We start from the raw sequence: 19,358 nt of genomic DNA on the forward strand, positions 1-19,358 counted from the left end.
AAATATCGGGACTGTCCCTATAAAATAGGGACATCTGGTCACCCTATCGGAAACTCCTTGCATGAACTGTTTGTTTACCCATTTACAGGAACTGCTCCAAGGAAAGTGTTACTTAACCCATTACAAAAATTAACAAATTAATCTACTCACTGGGCAGAATATTAAGTTCTTTGCCTTCATTGTGGGTCCCTACTTACTCTATCTGGTCACTACTAATGGTGCACCAAAGACCACATATTGAACTACAATTTTGATTTTAAAATGTTTCCTATTTTACAACTGTGTTTTTGCTTTTTGCATTAAAAGGATCTTCAAATACCAATTAAATTGTTGCATACTTTTGCATTGGCCTAGTACTAATGTGTTGGACCGCTATACAAGGCGCTCAGGTTTGAGTCCCAGTCACTTGTTTTCCTGGACTGGAAGTGCTGGGCAAGCTGCATATTATGCCCCGGCGGTTCTGATTTCGCATGAATTTTTTTATTTTGAAATCTCACAATTTTTCATGGGATGGCAAAAAAAAATTCTGAGCAGCTCTACTCATTAGCCAACCTCTCTGATCCATTTAGAAGAACACTGACTGATTGTGGATATGATGCAGGGCCTTGAGGATAGGAGTGTGTAAACCTTGGGATGGGAATGGGGATGGTCTTTACGGATCTAGTCGTGCATTCATGGGGAAAATGGGGCATCATGTTTTTTATGGACTTTTTTTGTGACCCTGATTATGACAACATTTGCTTTACATAGATCACTTATTGCTATTTTTCAGATGTGAGGGAACTTTGCATAATAGAGCAAGTTGCATAGTAAGATGATGTGACAAAATTGAGTGTATTTTACTGTTTAACTAGGCAACTGCTATGGGTTGCTGCCCCTCCTCATGTAGTGTTGCTGTGGGGACCAAAGTGGGTCACGTCTATTTCATTGATGTTACCAAAGCTGAAACGCCACGTGTGGTTCACAGAGTTCTTCTTTCCAACTTACCTGTGCACCATCTGCAGTAAGTATGTAGTAGCAGCGGGCAGGGGTATTGTCAGCAGGTAGCCTAAACAATGTGTGTGTTAAGAAATCTATGTGCACTTTTTTGCATGTTCCTCAAGAGAGTTGTGCATGTCAGATGAGACACTGTGGACTAGATTTATGAAAAGAATAATGGATGACAATATAACATGCTATGGTGCTCATCCTCCTGTAGGATCCAAAAGTGGCTTACAACTACAGACATGTAGTAATCACGTCATTGTTGAATGAAGCCACCTCTGCCAGAGTTGGAGTACAACAAGCAGGTGCACAGCTGGTCCATACACACTACACAATAGTAGATGGGGCAGGACTTTGGTTGAGGGCAATGGAATAAACCCATGTTCTTATGAAAAATGCCACAAAAAGCAGGAAATATATTAATATATAAGGTCCTGTCTGACAGATCTGCCACACACTGAGTTCCATGTAATTATATATCTAACTTTGGAGGATGAAGGGGTGAATCAGTTCTGCAGTGATTCAGACTTGTGGTTCCAGGAAATGGAGACATCTCAAATCTGATGCTTAAAGCTCTGAGCTATCCCTTCTCACATGATGGATGTTTTTATTACTATTTATTATTATTTTGTTAACATTTAACAAATGTAATTATGCCTATACAATTAGCACCAGGGATCTTATATTGTTGATTTCAAAAAATGTCAATATTTAATAGTGATCAGCAGAGAGAATCATTAATCTACTTTAACATTTTAATAAATAGGGTTGATATTGAATTTGTTAAACATTTAAAAAAAACTATTATTTGAGAGATCAGATGTGACATCTCTTCATTATCTCTAAAGTAAAATATTAACAATTCGTATATTGAGTAAATGATTTTAAAGGTGTATCAATAGAGACATTATAGAGACAGAGAGCATGTAGTATATAAAGTCTGGTTAGAATTCTGAAAAAGATGGATTAAAAGGAATGAAAGATTTTATAACTAAAATAAACTATTGTGTAATATTACTAGGTTTACATCAAACGCCCACTGAAGTAAATAGAAACGGCTGCCATTGACTTTAATGGGCTTTGGATCAGGCCCAAGCCAAGTAAATCCTACAGGCTAAATCTCTGTTACAGTATGGACCCCACAGATACCAGTAGGATTACTTGAGTATAACTCAGAGCAGAACTTGGCTTTTTGTGTTGAATTGTATCAAGTGAAATACTATGATTAGACTGTGATGGACAAAAGCTGTATTTAAGTGGAATTCTGCTTTGTCTAGATATGATCAGAGTGGTCAGTACCTCATAACTGGAGTTGCAGAAGGACATATCTTTATTTTAGATGCTCGGCCCTCAAAATTATTCCAGGTTCTTGGATACTTAGGTAAGATATGTAACAGAATATAATATCTAATTTTCTAATATATGATATCCATTGCATTGTATTTTCACTTGGTGCCTTTCGTAATAGTTTTGAATAGTGGCAATATTGATTTCTAAAGCTTTTCTTTAACAGATGCTCTTATTTAGAAACTAAAGTTTTTAATACAAGGATGGTATTGGGTTGAAGGATTGCAGCGCTGGTGACTTCACTTCTTTATAAGGTGCTCTGTATTTTTTCCCGATAAATGCCACTTTGTTGTATTGGTTATTTTTTTTTCTTTCTGATGACTTTCTACAACAATCTCTGATGTGCAGTAGTCCTTTGTTTGCCACCCTATCAAACTATAACACTCTTCTGAACTAATACACTTTACAAGATACAGTTAAACTACAGAGTTTGTTGTAGGTTTAAATCCTGTATTCTGAGAGCTCCTCCATAACCTGGACACCTTTTGTCTCAGGGTGCACATGTACTGCACTGCAACTTCAGATACAGTAACGCCTCACTTAACGTTGTAGTCATGTTCCTGAAAAATGCGACTTTAAGCGAAACGATGTTAAGCAAATCGAATTTCCCCATAAGAATTAATGTAAATAGCGGGGATTAGGTTCCAGGGAAATTTTTTTTCACCAGACAAATGACTATATTTTTATAATCTACAGTATAAGTTTTAAACAAACAATTTAGTACTGTATACAGCAATGATGATTGTGAAGCTTGGTTGAGGTGGTGAAGTCAGAGGGTGGAAGAGGATGGGATATTTCCCAGGGAATGCTTTACTGCTAAATGATGAACTAGCACTTGGCTGAGCACTCAAGGGTTAACACGTTAATGTAGCCTCACACTCTACAAGGCAGCACAAATGGAGGGAGGGGAGACAGCATGTCAGACAGAAACAGAGACACACACCGTGAGAGAGAGAGAGAGAGAGAGAGATGTGCATTGCCCCCTTAAGTATGCTGACCCTACTCTTAAGTACATTGCCTTTTTAAGGAGATCAGCAAGTTGAGACAGCAGCTGCTGCCGACAAGCTCCCTCCATCCTGAGCCCTGTCGTGTCCCCCTCTGCTCTATAGAGATGGGGTAAATGGGGGGCAGGAGCGGGGGGAGGGGGACACCCTGACATTAGCCCCTTTCTTTCCCTCACACCCCACACAGCAAGCAGGAGGCTCCTGGGAGCAGCTCCAAGGCAGAGGGCAGAAGCAGCACATGGGAGTTGGGGGAGGAACAGCTGAACTGCCTGCAATTGATAGCCTGCTGGGCGGCTGCTGCACAGGAAACTTATGGGAGCGGGGAGCTGACGGGGGGGCTTCCGGTCAACCCTGGTTCCAAGCCCCCACCAGCTAGCTGCAAAGGGCTGCTCTTTCTGAAAGCAGTGGACAAAGCAGGCGGCTGCCAAACTACATTATAAGGGAGCATTGCACAACTTTAAACGAGCATGTTCTCTAATTGATCAGCAACGTATCAACGAAACAACATTAACCGGGATGACTTTAAGTGAGAAGTTACTGTATAAGCCATTCTGTATGAAAGTTGTATTCTCACCTAGTTTGGCATGCATGCTCCACACCTTGTCCCTCTCAAATTTTGGAAGGCACTTCAGATTCTTAAACCTTGAATCGAGTGCTGTAGCTATCTTTAGAAATCTCACATTGGTACCTTCTTTGCGTTTTGTCAAATCTGCAGTGAAAGTGTTTTTAAAATGAACAACATGTGTTGAGTCATCATCTGAGATTATTATAACATGAAATATATGGCAGAATGTGCATAGAACAGCCAGAGAAATGCAATTCTCCCCCGAGTTCAGTCACAAATTTAATAAACACCTTATTTTTTTAATGAACATCATCAGCATGGAAGCAGGTCCTCTGGAATGGTGGCCGAAGCATGAAGGGACATACAAATGTTTAGTATATCTGGCACATAAATACCTTGCAATGCCGGCTACAAAAGTCCCATGCGAACCCCTGTTCTCACTTTCTGGTGACATTGTAAATAAGAAGTGGGTAGCATTATCTCCCGTAAATGTAAACAAATTTGTTTCTTAGCAATTGGCTGAACAAGAAGTAGGACTGAGTGGACTTGTAGGCTCTAAAGTTTTACATTGTTTTATTTTTGAATGCAGTTATGTAACAAAAAAACTACATTGTAAGTTGCACTTTCACGATAAAGAAATTGCATTATAGTACTTGTATGAGACAAATTGAATTTGTTTGTCATTTTACAGTGAAAATATTTGTAATGAAAAATAATAGAAAGTGAGCAGTGTACACTTTGTATTCTGTGTTGTAATTGAAATCAATATATTTGAAAATGTAGAAAAACATCAAAAAATATTTAATAAATTTCAATTAGCATTCTGTTGTTTAACAGTGAGATTAAAACTGTGATTAACTGTGATTAATTTTTTTGAGTTAATCAAGTGAGTTAACTGGGATTAATCGACAGCCCTAATACGAAGTTTCATTGATTGTGACATCCCTGAGAATTAGATTTGGTCTAAAATGGTATCCCCTGGAATAATATCAAAATCTGCATAATCACAGTCCAAATACAGATGGCTGACCTTTTCCATGCCTTGTCACATTTCACCCAGTGATTATCAGCAGCATCTCTCCAGAATTGTTAAAATTTGTCAAATTTCAGGTTGCTTAACCTCTCAGATGAGCTTAAGTCTCAAAATTTCCTGTGGGATGAAAAGCCTAATTTATTCACAGGTGCTGAGCATCTGCAGCAATTGACTTCAGTTGGAATTGTAGGTATTTGGTATTTTTGAAAATCAGTTCCCAGCTGTGCTGATTTTCTCAATTTAAATAGTCACTTAAGTGCAATATGATTATGTTATGACATGTTCTGAATCATCGTTCCCCAATGGGCTTCTCATGGGATCCCCGCAGGAACAAATACAACTTGATGCAATAACTGGCTTAAGTGTTGGTCTCCATCTGCTTTCAGTGATGAGTAATGAAGTCCTAGGCCTTTCTGCAGTATATGATGTGGAGAGTGAATTAGTTGAGGTGATGGCACTTCTTTGTCCACCAGACATCAAAAGAGCAAGACTGGAAATCTTTTGTCTGCCCACAGCAATCACAATAGGTAAAAATGAAATATATTCCTTGTGTGACATTCCTTGAGATACGTGTACACTTATGTTGTCCCTTGCACAAAGCACTACTGCTCTAATCTGTTTTATCTGTCTACTCTATACACCCTCCCAGTGTATCATTTCTAGTATGATTGTGTGTAGGCTTCCCTTAATCAGCTGATTCCTTTAACAAAATAGTACTGCAGTATGCAAATGAATTGAGGCATGCGGGAGGCAAGAAAGAAGCGAGGGAATGGTGATTTACCTTTGGTATCACATTACCATCACCCAACAATGAGATGTCCATAGGGTAGCAGAAGGAGAGGAAGGTGGAAGAGAACAGTTAATCTCACCAGTCCTTCAGTGAATTACTGTGGGTTCAAGGTGGCTTAATAGTGAAAATGTCCAAGGTTAATACATTAGTAAATAATGACTCTCTTTCCCATAGCACCACTAGATAAAAATTCATAGCAAAAAACCCAACAATTTTTTTAAAAATCTTAACTTGTATCCTAATTTAAGAATATTACAAAGAAACATGGAGTGAAACAAAAGAACAGCATTAAGGGCAGGAGGGAACTAGGACTTACTTTATAGGCAGACTTTAGGATTCTCAGCCATTGTAAATCAGCATAGCTCCATTCACCAGCTGAGGATCTGGCCCTAGCTCTCTGCAGTCATAGATTTTCAGCAGAGCGCATATTGAGGCATCATATTGAAAGGGAAACTGGTGATTTGTGGGAAGGGAGGAGGTTAGGCCTTCAGTAAACTGAACAACCATCCAAAAAGAGTTCTCAAAATATACCCCAGTCTTATTTTATCTGTGAGCATTTATAAAATGCTCAGCACTGGAATACGAGTGATTTTTTTGTTTGTTTGTTTTTGTAGCTTCGCTCATAAATTCATGGGGGTGGAGGGGTTTATGGCCAGAAGGGACCATTGAAATCATCAGTCTGACTTCTTGCACAATACAGCCCGTAGGAGTTTCATGTATTTGTTTGTGGAATTCAGCATACTATCCTTGAAGTTACATTTTTTAAGCAGGTCACTTCTTTCAAGTACCACAGACTCCAAGAATTGGATGCAGAATGAAAAGACTGATCGAGTCCTTGATTGAATGTACATATGAATTAAAAGATATAGACAATGTTCTAGACAAATGCACATTCTTCATCACATTTTTCTTAAAAACTGAAAATTAATTGAATGGGCATGAAAGGGTTTTAGTGGATTAGTTTAAGCAAACCACATTGCAGGCTGGTGCTCTGTTAAGCATCCTCCACACCCCAGGAGTACATCACAGTCCTGATATGCAGTCACAGCCAAAATGAGGCTTTGTGCCACAATGCTGTCATTCGATTTATGTCCATGTATGAATTGTTAGCAAAACCGTTTTTGGAGAAGGCTTTATTATGTAAAGTTGTAAGAAAATATGGTGCAAGACTTTCTTATCACTTAAATCTAAATTCTAAAAGGAATTAATATTACACTTTACATAGTTACTTTCACTGAGGCACAGATACTGAGGCCAATATTTTCTTTGAATGTCCACTGACGTTGGGTGTCTCCATTTGTGAGTGCCCATGTCATAGGTCTTCTCCCCCACTTGGAACTTTTGGGTTCCAAGATGGGGACCTGCATGGACTCCTCTAAACTAAAATCCTAGTTTAGATCTGGTTCTCGCTGCCACCAGTCAGTTTTTAAGTGTCTGACACACTCCCTGTTCCCCCAAAACTTTCCCTGGGGAACACAGATTCAAACCTGAATCTCAACACAAAGGGAAACAAACCATTTCCCTCCTCCCCTCTTCTAGTGCTTAGGAGAGATACCTGATTCAAACTCCTTGAATCAACCAAAGAGGGATTCACTTTTCCCCCTCCCCTTCCCCTGAAAATCCAAACAAGGGAAGAAATCAATCAAGTTCTAAAAAGAAAAGATTTTATTAAAGAAAGAAAAAAAAGTACACTCTCTCTGTATTACCAGGATGCAAAAATACAGGGTCTAACTTATAAAAACTGGAGAGACTTCCCCCTTCCTCCTCCTCAGAATAATCAGTAACAGCAACAGAAATAAAGAATTCTTCCAGCAAACACACAATTGCAAATATAGAAAGCAACTCAAAAGACTAATCCGCCTTTTTAACTAATACTCACTATACTGGATAGTAGGAAATACTCCAGGAGAACTTGGAGACATGTCTGGCCTCTCTTAGATCCAAAGAGAGCACACACAGCAAACAAGGAACACAGACAAAGCCTTCCCTCCACAGAGATTTGAAATTATCCTGTCCCTTGATTGGTCCTCTGGTCAGGTGTTCCTCAGGTTACTGAGCTTGTTAACCCTTTACAAGTAAAAGAGACTTTAACCCTTAACTATCTGTTTATGACACCGTTGGGTGTCTCCATTTGTGAGTGCCCAACTTTAAACACTTAATGTAGGACCTGATTTTCAGAGGTTCTGGCCCCCTGCAACTTCCATTGGCTGCAGCTGGAGTGGGAGGTGCTCACACCCTTTGAAACTCAAGCCCTATTATAGGTGTCTCATGTTGGGCCATCAAAAAATGGAGATGCCCTGGTGAAAAGTTGGACTTACGTAACTTATCCAAGGTCATATAGAGCCAGTGGTAAAGCTCAGACTCCTGACTCCCAGTCCGCTGCTCAAAACATTAGACCATCCACCCTCCCTGCTGAGATTAGCTGGTACATTAAAATTTGCTTCTGTTTTTCACAACTACCATTTTATTTTTAAGGGTGAAATATCTGCTGTAGCATCAGTGATCTCTCTTCCATCTTGTCTCTTTCAATCTTGTAGACAATGATGAGTGTATTGATGAAAGAGGGATGCTAAAGAACCGTGTCATTCAGAAGCGCCAGTACGAACTAGATTACCCCCTGTCCTCAGCAGTCAGACAGAAAGATGACACTGTGTATGGCTACTGCAACCACGCACCTTTCATCTGTAAATACCATCTTGCCAAAAAGGTATTTCTCTGATGCTGCTTTTTGGGTGGAGGTAAAATATTGTAATCTTCTCAACACAAGAAATGAGGAGCATGAGCACAGCGGCGAGTAAGCAAAATCTCTTCTACCTATCCCTGACACCTATCAAATTGCATCATTCTCCAGTAGCTTAAGGTCAAATAGGTCAATCCTATTTGGTACCTACATGGTGTTCGCTGCAGTACTTTACCTCAGAAGTGTGTATCACAGGCATTAGATCAGCACGTCAGAGCAGTGACACAATGTGGCAGCATTCTTAAAATGGTACAAGCCTGCAGAATGGCTGACACCTGTACTTCAAATATCAATTCTTTCTCAAGAGCTAGAACTAGACATTGGGACTCTGAATCCATGGATGTCTAGGGAATGTGCTGTTCGCTATTCTGAGCCAATCTGCATAATTTCTGACTGAGTAATCCAGAACTACCCGAGACTGAGTCAATTTCAGATTTCTGCAATATTTATTTGGATTTATGGGACACATGAAAAGGTGCATGTCCAGGTCTCTAGGTGACTTTTCACATATGTGTAAACATACAAAAAGCTCCCCCAACCCAGAAAATAATCATCCAAAAGTGAAAATTTCAACCCCCTCCTCCACAAAAATACCCTATTCCACCCACAAACACCAACCTTCTGCACTTCCCGACCAACCCAAAACCCTGGGGAAAGAGATGGACTCTTTTATCTAATATGCCCGAGGGTCAACAGATTTGTGCTACTTCAGACTAAGTGGGAGAGAGAATCCTCGTGGAGAAAGCCTTGTTGGCCAGCTCTTCACTTTTAATCCGAGGGGCTCCAGCTCAGGCACTTCCATTGATTGCAACTCCTAAAACATCTACTATATCCCCTTCCGCAACTAGAGAGGGCGAGATAACGTATTATCAGCGTAGCCATGATACACCCCCCGCCCCCAAGCCCATAACTCTTATAAATGGCAACATATGTAAAAGATAATCCAACAAGCTATTTGTACCTGCCAGCGTTATCACTCAGTTTTATATGGCCAGCTGTTGATATTTCCATCATCTCAATTGCTGTTTTGTATTTTGTTTGGTTTACAGAAAACCTGGAAAGATGTGTCAGTTACTTTATCAGAGAAGAAGATTCCAAGCAACCAGTTTGCACCAGGGTTCCTCCATTTGTCACCTAACAGCCAGCTGTTGGCATCAGTGGCTAAGGATGGAGTATTGTTTATCCATGATGCTGTTACTTTGGTAGGCATCAGTGCATAGGTCTCATTAAATCTATGTTGATCAGAGCAGTCGGGAGTTACTGTATGGATCAGTGTAATAAAAGCAAATGCACCTCTACCTCGATATAACGCTGTCCTTGGGAGCCAAAAAATCTTACCGCGTTATAGGTGAAACCATGTTATATTGAACTTGCTTTGATCCGCCAGAGTGCGCAGCCTCCCCCCCCCCGAGCACTGCTTTACCACATTGTATCCAAATTCGTGTTATATCAGGTGACATTATATCAAGGTAGCAGTGTATATAAATTGCTACAGAAAAAGACTTGCTACACTTGAAGAGAAAATGAAATTGTATTATACAATTGACTAGTCTGATGTTTATTTTTATGATGGATGTTTTTATTTTCAGAGGCTGTGTGTGTGTGTGTGTGTGATCATTTGCTGCTTATCTTCTTCTACAGTAAATCTTCTGGTAGATAATTTTGCTATGTGTCACAGACATCTGAGAAATTAACCTAATGGTTCAGCCCTAGGAGCTTATTCCAAGGCCTGAGTCAAAACTTGGCCCACCTTTTAAAACCACACATTCTACTGTTTTTTTTAAACTCCTTAATGACATTTGAGATCAAGTTTTATCCTAATACAAAGGAGTATTTTAAACAAGGGAACCTATTAACTGAATTTAGTGACATATTCCTATAGAAAAACATATTTGCTCCTGACCGCCTGATATTGTTTCTGTAACTCTTTCAGGAAACAGTTGCTCAGGAGCATTGCCATTCTTACCAAGGAGAGGGAATTGGATCCTTGTCATTTTCATTGGATGGCCAGTTCATACTTGTCAATGGCGTGGATGATGGTACCCTTGTATGCCTGAAATGGAAGTATGTATAAGATTAACTGATTATATTGATTATATGAATACTGGTGCCCAAGCACACTAATTTCTGCATGCAGTTAAAAGCTTTAGGCAATCTGTTTTATTATGTGAAAGTTAGTTTTATTGTCTTCAGACAGATAGTATACAACCTAACAGCAGCAGTCTGAGATTACCAAACCTGGGTGGTTAATCAGCTGAAATCACTTGACTAAGCTGATCAGTCCAGCTATGGCTGTAGTTCAAGCTTAGGACTATCTTCAGGACTTAGTTATACAGAGCACCTTAAGGCTAAAATAAAAAACTCAGGGAAGATAGACTTTGATGAATAAAAGTAATTAAAAAGAAAAAATAAAGGAAAATGACCCCTTTTAGGAAATTATTGGCTTTTGGCCATTTTTAGACTATTCTGGGGTAAGTATTAGAAAAGGGGTTTCTTTCCCATGGTGGAAACTGCAAAGAGATATTGTTGTTTCACAGAAACATATTGATGCTCCTCCTTGTCAGTCATACCAGAGAGGCCAAGGATTGAATGGGCTTTGGATATTGACTTCCCTTCCTCTCATCCTAGAGGTTGTCCCATCAGATCATTAAGAATATAAAATCATTACGATTATGTACATACACATAGTGACCAGTTCCTCTACATCTTGGGCATCTGCATCTCCTAGTGCATATTGTCTGTCCTTTGTTTTCTAGACTACAAGATCTCTGGGCAGGAACTGTTGTAATATTTCTGTCTTGTACAGCCCCGAATATACTGTTATAGAATCCTATCTAACCGTGCCATATCCATTCTGAGAACTTCATTCTCCAGGTCTGTAAATCTGACCCCTTTATCAGCCTTAAAACAAATAAAAATTTAAAGACAGAATAATATAGTTCATTGGTCCTCGGCCTTTCCCATAGTGTGACCTCATATCGCAACAGAAAAAAGCTTTGGGATCCCCATTCCATCTAGGTATAAAGAAAGGAAATGTAGTTGTAACTCATAAAAAAACTTGATCCCCCCTGCTTGAGAACTTGTGATATAGTTGTGTTTACTTAGCTGTTTGCAATAATATGTGGTTGTAATGAAGCTTTAGAAGGAGGCATGAGAAGCGTTGAAAGGTTACAATGGAAAAGTTACTGGCCTAGTCAATAGGGGGATAGCTGTAGACCTGATATATGCTGATTTATGTTGTATGTTGATAGTAAGACATTTGATATAGTCCCACATGACATTCTCATAAACAAACTAGGGAAATCTGTTTTAGATGAAATTGCTATAAGGTGGGTACACACCTGGTTAAAAGACCATACTCAAAGCCTAGTTCACTGTCAAACTGAGACGACTTATCTAGTGGTATGCTGCAGGGGTTTGTCCTGGGCCTGGCACTAGTCAACATTTTCATTAATGTCTTGAATAAGGGAGTGAGGTGTATGCTTCTAAAACTTGCAGATGACACCAAGCTGGGAGGAGTTGCAAGCACTTTGGAGGACAGGATTAGAATTCAAAATGGCCTAAATAAATTGGAGAATTTGGTCTGAAATCAACAAGATGAAATTCAGTAAAGACAAGTGCAAAGTACTACACTTCAGAAGGAAAAATCAAAGGACTAAATACAGGATGGGGAATAATTGGCTACGTGGTAGTACTGCTGAAAAGGATCTGGGGGTTATAGTGGCTCAAAATTGAATACAAGTCCACAGTGTGATGCAATTGCGAAATAGGTTAATATCATTCTGGGGCATATTAACAGGAGTATTGTATGAAAGACCTGGGAAATAATTGTCCCGCTCTACTCAGCACTGATGAGGCCTCAGCTGGAGTATTGTGTCCAGTTTCGGGTAGCACACTTTAAGAAAGTCCAGCAGAGAGCAAAAAAGATAAAAGGTTTAGAAAACCTGACCTATATGGAAAGGTTAATAAAACTGGGTATGTTTAGTCTTGAGAAAAGACGACAGAGGGAGGACGTGGTAACAGTCTTCAAATACGTAACGTGCTGTTATTAAGAGGACCGTGATCAATTGTTCTCCATGCCCACTGAAGCTAGGACAAGAAGAAATGGGCTTAATCTCCAGCAAGGTAGATATTAGGGGAAACGTTCTAACTATAAGGATAAGGTTAAGCATTGAAATAGGCTTCCAAGTGAGGTTGTAGAATCCCCATCAGTGGAGGGTTTTAAGAAAAGGTTAAACACCTGTCAGGAATGGTGTAGGTATAATTGGCCCTGCTTCAGCACAGAGGGCTGGCCTACATGTTCTCTGAAGGTCCCTTCCAGCCCTACATTTCTGTGATTCTATGATTAAAGATTTAGCTTGAAATTCAACCCAGCACAGAGAACCTGCTCCGTTCACCCAATGGATACACTTAAGACTTGCGTAGGGAGTGGCAGGTATAGTAGCGACATATAGGGATCTCTCTATGCCGCTGAATACCATACATGTGGGCTCCCTGCCAGCCAGCCCCAAATAGGCCTTTTGGAAGAGGCTCACTGGATCCATACTTAGACGAACTCACCTAAGTCTCATGTAGCACCGCAGAGGCTCAGCCACAGGGAGAGACCACCATATATCATGGGACGTGAAGTCCGGCTGGGGAGCAGAGCCCATAGTGTGGAATGGAGTTATGAGGGACCTGGAACTAAAACTCCCATAAGGCACCACAGAGGCATGTTTAGACATTTCCAAATCAGAATTTTTCAGAAATGTTCATGCTGTGAAAAATGTCAGTAGTTTGACCTTTAGTCCCACTTCGGGGCAAATACGCTGAAATGCCTATACTGGAATTTCCTGTGGGACAGACACTCCATATTTCAATCAGTTTAATATATTGTAATAAATAGTTTTAAATTATTCAGCCTTTTCCACAATACACAGAAAAACATGTCAATTCCCCCTTTTTACCAGCAGGACTGGAGGCGATGAAATGAAGGAAGCTACTGATTACTGGCGACTCATTCTCACCGTTCTGAACAACTCAATTTACAATGAAAATAATGTTTTAAAGTCCATGGCGGAGTGGAACATTGCTACAGAGTCCCTACTGGAATCATCCTTGGAAAAGGAATCTCAGGTCTGAAACTTTTTAAAAATTTGAAACAAAAAATTCTTATCTTTAAAGGGGTGGAAAAGATTTTGATAATTCTTGAGATGAAATTTGATCCACGATTACAAATGTATAAAGTTTATTGTATCCTGACACAGTGCTCTGCCCCTAGGAGAGTTTCTAGGTGAAAGGGGGAAAACCCCTGAGATTAAATGGTCTTAATTATTTTACTTCTGGGATAGAAATCTCATGAAAATGAGAATATTTTTAGGGACCAAGGTGTTCACATGTCCTCAGATTTCACTAGATCTATTCAAATCTGCCATAGACAATTGGATTTATTAATGTCAGACTTATTTTTTATTGTGATGATGCAAAACAGTTTTTCCAGGTTTAATCCATACTATAGTACATATGCATGGTAGCAAGGGTTTGCAGGTTCAGACTCTAACACAGCACTTACCAAAGAGATGAGAAGAATATTGTAATACATCTTCTGATGAAGAACTCCTTAGGAATTTACCTGAATTTTTCAATCTGCTATCTTAAATTTTCTCTTGTTTTCTCTGACTATTCATATTTGAGGCAGCTTTTATAAAAGGTGTGAAGTATGAATAAAGGATTGAGTGGAATATGTATTGTCTGAACTAGGTATTGTGGAAACAGGTCTGTGTAAATGCCTGTCTTAACATTTTAATGTCAGGAAGTGCTCCAGAAGAAACCAAGTGTGGAGGTGACAGATGAAGACAGCTACCACAACCTGAACATACTCAGTACTGATGAAATGACATGGCTCAACCAGAAAGTACAGAAGGTATTTTTATAGAACAGGCACCAACCAGGGCAAAAATATTCAAAAATGACTAGGGATTTTGGATGCCTCACCTTTGGGGACCTAATTTTCAGAGACTGGGTACTCAGCACTTTCTGGAAATCAGGCCCCTTAAAGGTGTTGAAAGTTGGGTACCCAAAATCACTAATCATTTTTGAAAATCTTGGCCCAGGATTGTAAGCTCTTTGGGGCAGGAACTGTTACTTTGTCATATGTTATTGTGGTAGCACAATGGGGCCTCTACACATTACTGCAGTAAAAATAATAAAAAATAAGGCTCTATGACAACTGGAGCCATTGAGCAGCAGGCTACTTATATTGAAACCCAGAAAGATTTTCTAAAAATATGAGTCAGAAACTTGCACAAATGGATCAGCATCAGAAACCAAGCAAATGTGCTTCCTTCTTCCCATGAGCCATCATACCGAATTTCACTGCATTGTTAAATCAATACTTAGGATTGGTAGGTAAATCTGAAAGACCCTGGGGTTGTTCCAGGCCAGTGTTGGAGTAACACTCCTGTGCAAAGAAAGGACCATATTTTAAAAAGACAGAAATGCTCGCAGGGCTAAGGGTGGGAAGAGAGGAGATGTAGAGCTTTGTGACCTTGGCAACTGCTGATTTTATTGTTAGTATATATATATTTCAAACACACAAATGTGTGGCTGGTGAACGGTCCTCATGTAAGCTAGAGCTCTGTGTATCATCTGTGCTTTCAGGGGAGGGGAGTAAACAAAGGAAATGCCTGACAGATATCATTGTCTTCCTGGGTGATCAGGAAAGAGCACTGTTCCACATAGGGCTGACTGAGGGCTTTCAGATTATGGAGTCCATCTCACATCAGGATCACGTCCACCCAGTTGCCATTAATGGCAATTGAGCTGTGTAAAGTTGTGAATCCACTTTGGAGAAGAGGAAGGAGGGAGCAAATTCCAGAGCCACTGAGGTACAGAGGAATTGTAAAATTTCCCCTAAGTGATCAATCTGCAAAACTGTAGAACCCAACAGGCCAGCATAGCTACCAGAATGGGTATGATCTGTTAATTCACTTTACTTTTTAATTAGTCCAGAGGAAATTTTTGTTTTCTTTAGAATCCACTAGTACAAGGTTAGGTTATGCTAAAAGGACTTGGTTCTAAAACCTTTGATGATTAGATCAGATTAGATGCTCCTGTGCCTTCTGACACCTGAGGCAACCCTATGTGTCCACCTCTGTATGTCAGTTTCCTGGTTTTTTGCTGTATCATTATCTGTTTCCATGGCATTGACATCTTTCTCAATAGTTTTCTCATGTCATCTGTTGTCTTCCTCTTTTCCATCTTCTAACAGGTAGTATCCAGACAAGGGCTTGTCTAGGAATACATTTTTTTGACATCTGTACAACATCTCCAAACCACTCCAGTCTTCTTTCTCAAATCAGTTTCTCTCCCATCTGTTGACAAGTCCTTTGTAACACTTCAGTGTTGGTTATTTTATCCTGCCAGTGGACACCAAGTATTCTCCACAGAGATCTCTGATGGAACGTGTTACGTTTCCTGTTTTGAGGTTCTAGCATTTGCCAAGTTTCAGAAGCATACAACGTGAGTATCACAAGTGACATTATGTAACATTATCTTGGTTCTTGTGTGAATCTCCTTATTTTTCCAGATATTTGCCAATCTTGAAAAAGCTCCTCTTGCTTTTCCACTTCTTGCTTCTACCTCCTTATGGAGTTGCTCACCAGCACTGAATGTGCCTCCAAGATATACATGCTTGTTAACGATGTCGTACTTTTCTCTATCAATCACATACCCATCATCATTGCTGACTCCTCATTCAGCGATCATGACTTTAATTTTCTTTTGGCGGATTCTTAATCCTACTTTGGCAGACTCACGTTTGACATTGATGGTAGTCTTTTTCATGGCACTGTCACTTGTGTCCAGCAGAACAATGTCATCTGCAAAGTTTAGATCCTGAAGTTTTACTCTGTTCCACATAACTCCTGTATCTTCTTCTGATGTTGCTCTTTTTATCACATAATCTATAACAGTGCAGAAAAGAAGGGGTGATAAAATGCAATGCTGCTGTACTTCAATGACAATATCAAACCGATTGGTCTCTCCACCTTCTATCCTTACACAATATTTTGAACCTTCATACAGCATTGTGATTGGTGACACTATCTTTCTAGGAAGTCGATATTGTCTCAGGATCTTCCATAGTGAGTCTCTCTGAATGCAGTCAAAAGCTTTGGTGAAATCTATAAAATTCAAGACTAGTCTTCTTTAGTAAGCAAGTCCTTTCTCAATCAGTCATCTCAGGATAGAGAGGTGATCTATACATGATCATTTTGGTTTGAAGCCTGTTTGCTCATTTTGCAATTTTTCATCTATATCCAGTTTGATTCTGTTCAATAGAACACTACAGAACACTTTCTCACATACTGAAAGTAGTGTTATTCCTCACCAGTTGTCGCACACCATTTGTTGGTAATTTACAGATCACACCTTTCTTCCAATCCTCTGGATAGAATTATTTTCTCCCAAACTGTATTAGAAAGTTTATGCATTTCATGTAGTACCACATCCTCCCTAGCTTTAAGCATTTCAGCAGTTGTCTTATCTTGACCGGGTGCTTTGCCATTTTTCAGCTGCCTAATTGCTTCCTTTAGTTCTGCTTCTGAAATTTCTAGCAGTGACATATTTAATTCTTTACCTTCTTTGCATCCATCAATTAGTATTGTTGGCTCTGGCTGGTTAAATATTTCATTAAAATGTTCTCACCATCATTTATTTTGTTTTACTTTCATTGTTAACAATCTTTTCTTTTGATTTTATAATACCACTGTGACTCTGCAACCATGATGACAAATTGCCTACATCTGAAATAGTTTCTTAGTCACCTCTCACTAATGCTTCTTCAGCTTCTCTCACTTTTTCATCAAGTTATTCTTTCTTATCTATCCAACATGACTTTTTTACTTCTTTATCTTTCTTTACATATTCCTGTTGTAATGTACATGGTTCTTCTTGTCATGTTGCCTGTACTTTCCTTTCTTTTAAACCTTTTCTTTCCTCAGTCAGTTTCCATGCACCTGACTGTATTCACTTTTCTTTCCTTGATCCTCTTGGTCCAAATGAAGTTGTGGCAGCTTCCCAGAAAACATCTTAGAAGTGAGCCCATCATTCCTGTATATCAGCATTCATTAACCACCACTCCTGAAATCCCTTTATGAGCTGGATTTTAAAAACCTTCCTGATTTCTGGGTCAAACATCTTCACATCAAATAACATCTCTCTTTTCTTCTTGGAATAAAGCTAAAAAGACAAGCTAACTGTTCAGATGAAAACGTAGTGGTAACTTCTTACATCAGCACTTGTAAAAGATCGAATATCCAGCAACGATCTTCTCTGCTGTCTGCTGATGGCAACGTGATCCAGTTGTTTCTCAGTCATTTCATCATTTGACTTCCATGTTAGTTTGTGTTTTCTATGAGGGAAAAGTGTCAGTGCACAGATTATACATGCTGCACAGTTTAATTAATCTTTTGCTGTTGTCTATCTGCTCCTTAATTCCAGGTTTTAAATGTGTAAAATGTTTGTATCCAAAGATGTCAAAACCAACTTGGGCATCATATCACCCAGAACCAGAATAACATCATTAGCATAAACCTAGCTTAGCACATCTTGCAACTTGTTGTAGAATATCTTTTACTTGTCCATCAGGATCATGGTAGGTGTGTAACACAGGATGATAGTTGTTTTTGCGTGTTTGTAATACAACATGCCCTTATAATTTGTGAATTGACTGGTGTAAACGTGTTGCCTTTTTGTCGAAGAGTATTTGTAATCTGTGTCAATGTCATCTTGCCTTAAACAGAGTACTGTGATGCTCTCTGAATGGAGTCTTCCACACCTGCCCATCTCATTTTGCTCCACTTCAGGAATACTAGTATTAAACTGAGTCATTTCTCTGACTACTTGACTCAATTTGCCACTGTCTCACATGGTTCTTACATTCCAGTTTTAATTTTAACTGCTCACATCTCTTGTTTCAAGTGATGAAGTTCCTCACAGGTTTGGTCTACCACCTTAATTCTTCCATTCAGACTCATTCATTGTCAATTTGATTCAAAAAAGCCAATCTGATTTCATAATCTCCTCCAAATTGACTAGTTAAAACAGATTTTTGTAGCTGGATTGTTTCAATAACTAGTGATTTTTTTACGTGGAGAGGAGTTACCCTGACTCACAACTGTAGGTCCCATGGCTACTAATTCAGTATATTCTGAACAGCCCATCCTATTTATGAGTTTCCTTCTTCCACCACCTGAGAGATGAGTCTGGTAGCGTGGAATGCCCCAGGTAAAAAAAATCTTTTCTGCCATGAGCAATCCTGTTAATTTCAAGGGAAGTTCTCCTGTGAGTTAGAATTATTCCTGTGAATAAGGACTACAGAATTGGGTCCAACAAACTGGTGGTTTATTCTATAATTCACCAAGCCAGTAACAAAACAGCTTCTGTAATACCACACCGGTCACCAGGAAGCCAAATACAGTCCCCTTTAAGCATTCCAGCCCTTGACTTCCATCCAGACAACCAAGTCTAATATAGTGAGTGGTTACTGAAAACCTGGTTCACCAGTCCCAAAAGATCAGACATGGATCGCCAGGTCAATATGAGTCTCAGATCTTACCCAATAATCACGCTGATGCCAGTCCTTTAGTAACTAAAACGAAAGGTTTTAATAATACAAGGAAAAGAAAGAAAAGAGTTGCAAAAGGTTAAAAGATCAATATACATACAAATATGGGTAAAGTCCTTAGGTCAGTTTCATAGCAGAGACGGTGAGGCTGCTGATTTTTAAAAGTCTTTCTGGAATCAATTTAAAAGGTTATTGTCCAATACGTGGTCCAGGAGTATAATCTGTTCAGGTTCTTCCATGAGAGTTCCAGGGTAAACCTATGGGTTTTTTTAGACCATCCCTGTTAAAA

The 19,358-nt window shown here is 39.4% G+C and overlaps 1 protein-coding gene across 3 annotated transcripts in view; it reads left to right on the top strand.

Annotated features, from left to right (window-relative positions):
• CFAP43 (cilia and flagella associated protein 43) overlaps positions 1-19,358 on the top strand; it is an 84,953-nt gene that overhangs the window by 30,181 nt on the left and 35,414 nt on the right. For 2 of the 3 annotated variants that reach the window (XM_045023861.1, XM_045023863.1), the window contains 8 exons: positions 855-1,003; positions 2,262-2,365; positions 5,320-5,460; positions 8,261-8,430; positions 9,513-9,665; positions 10,397-10,527; positions 13,413-13,578; positions 14,255-14,365. In XM_045023861.1, coding sequence (XP_044879796.1) covers positions 855-1,003; positions 2,262-2,365; positions 5,320-5,460; positions 8,261-8,430; positions 9,513-9,665; positions 10,397-10,527; positions 13,413-13,578; positions 14,255-14,365 — 1,125 coding nt within the window. The remainder of the gene's footprint in view (positions 1-854; positions 1,004-2,261; positions 2,366-5,319; positions 5,461-8,260; positions 8,431-9,512; positions 9,666-10,396; positions 10,528-13,412; positions 13,579-14,254; positions 14,366-19,358) is intronic. The other variant, XM_045023862.1, reaches the window with a different exon arrangement.

Source organism: Mauremys mutica, chromosome 7, assembly GCF_020497125.1.
Source record: "Mauremys mutica isolate MM-2020 ecotype Southern chromosome 7, ASM2049712v1, whole genome shotgun sequence".
Taxonomy (NCBI): domain Eukaryota; kingdom Metazoa; phylum Chordata; order Testudines; family Geoemydidae; genus Mauremys; species Mauremys mutica.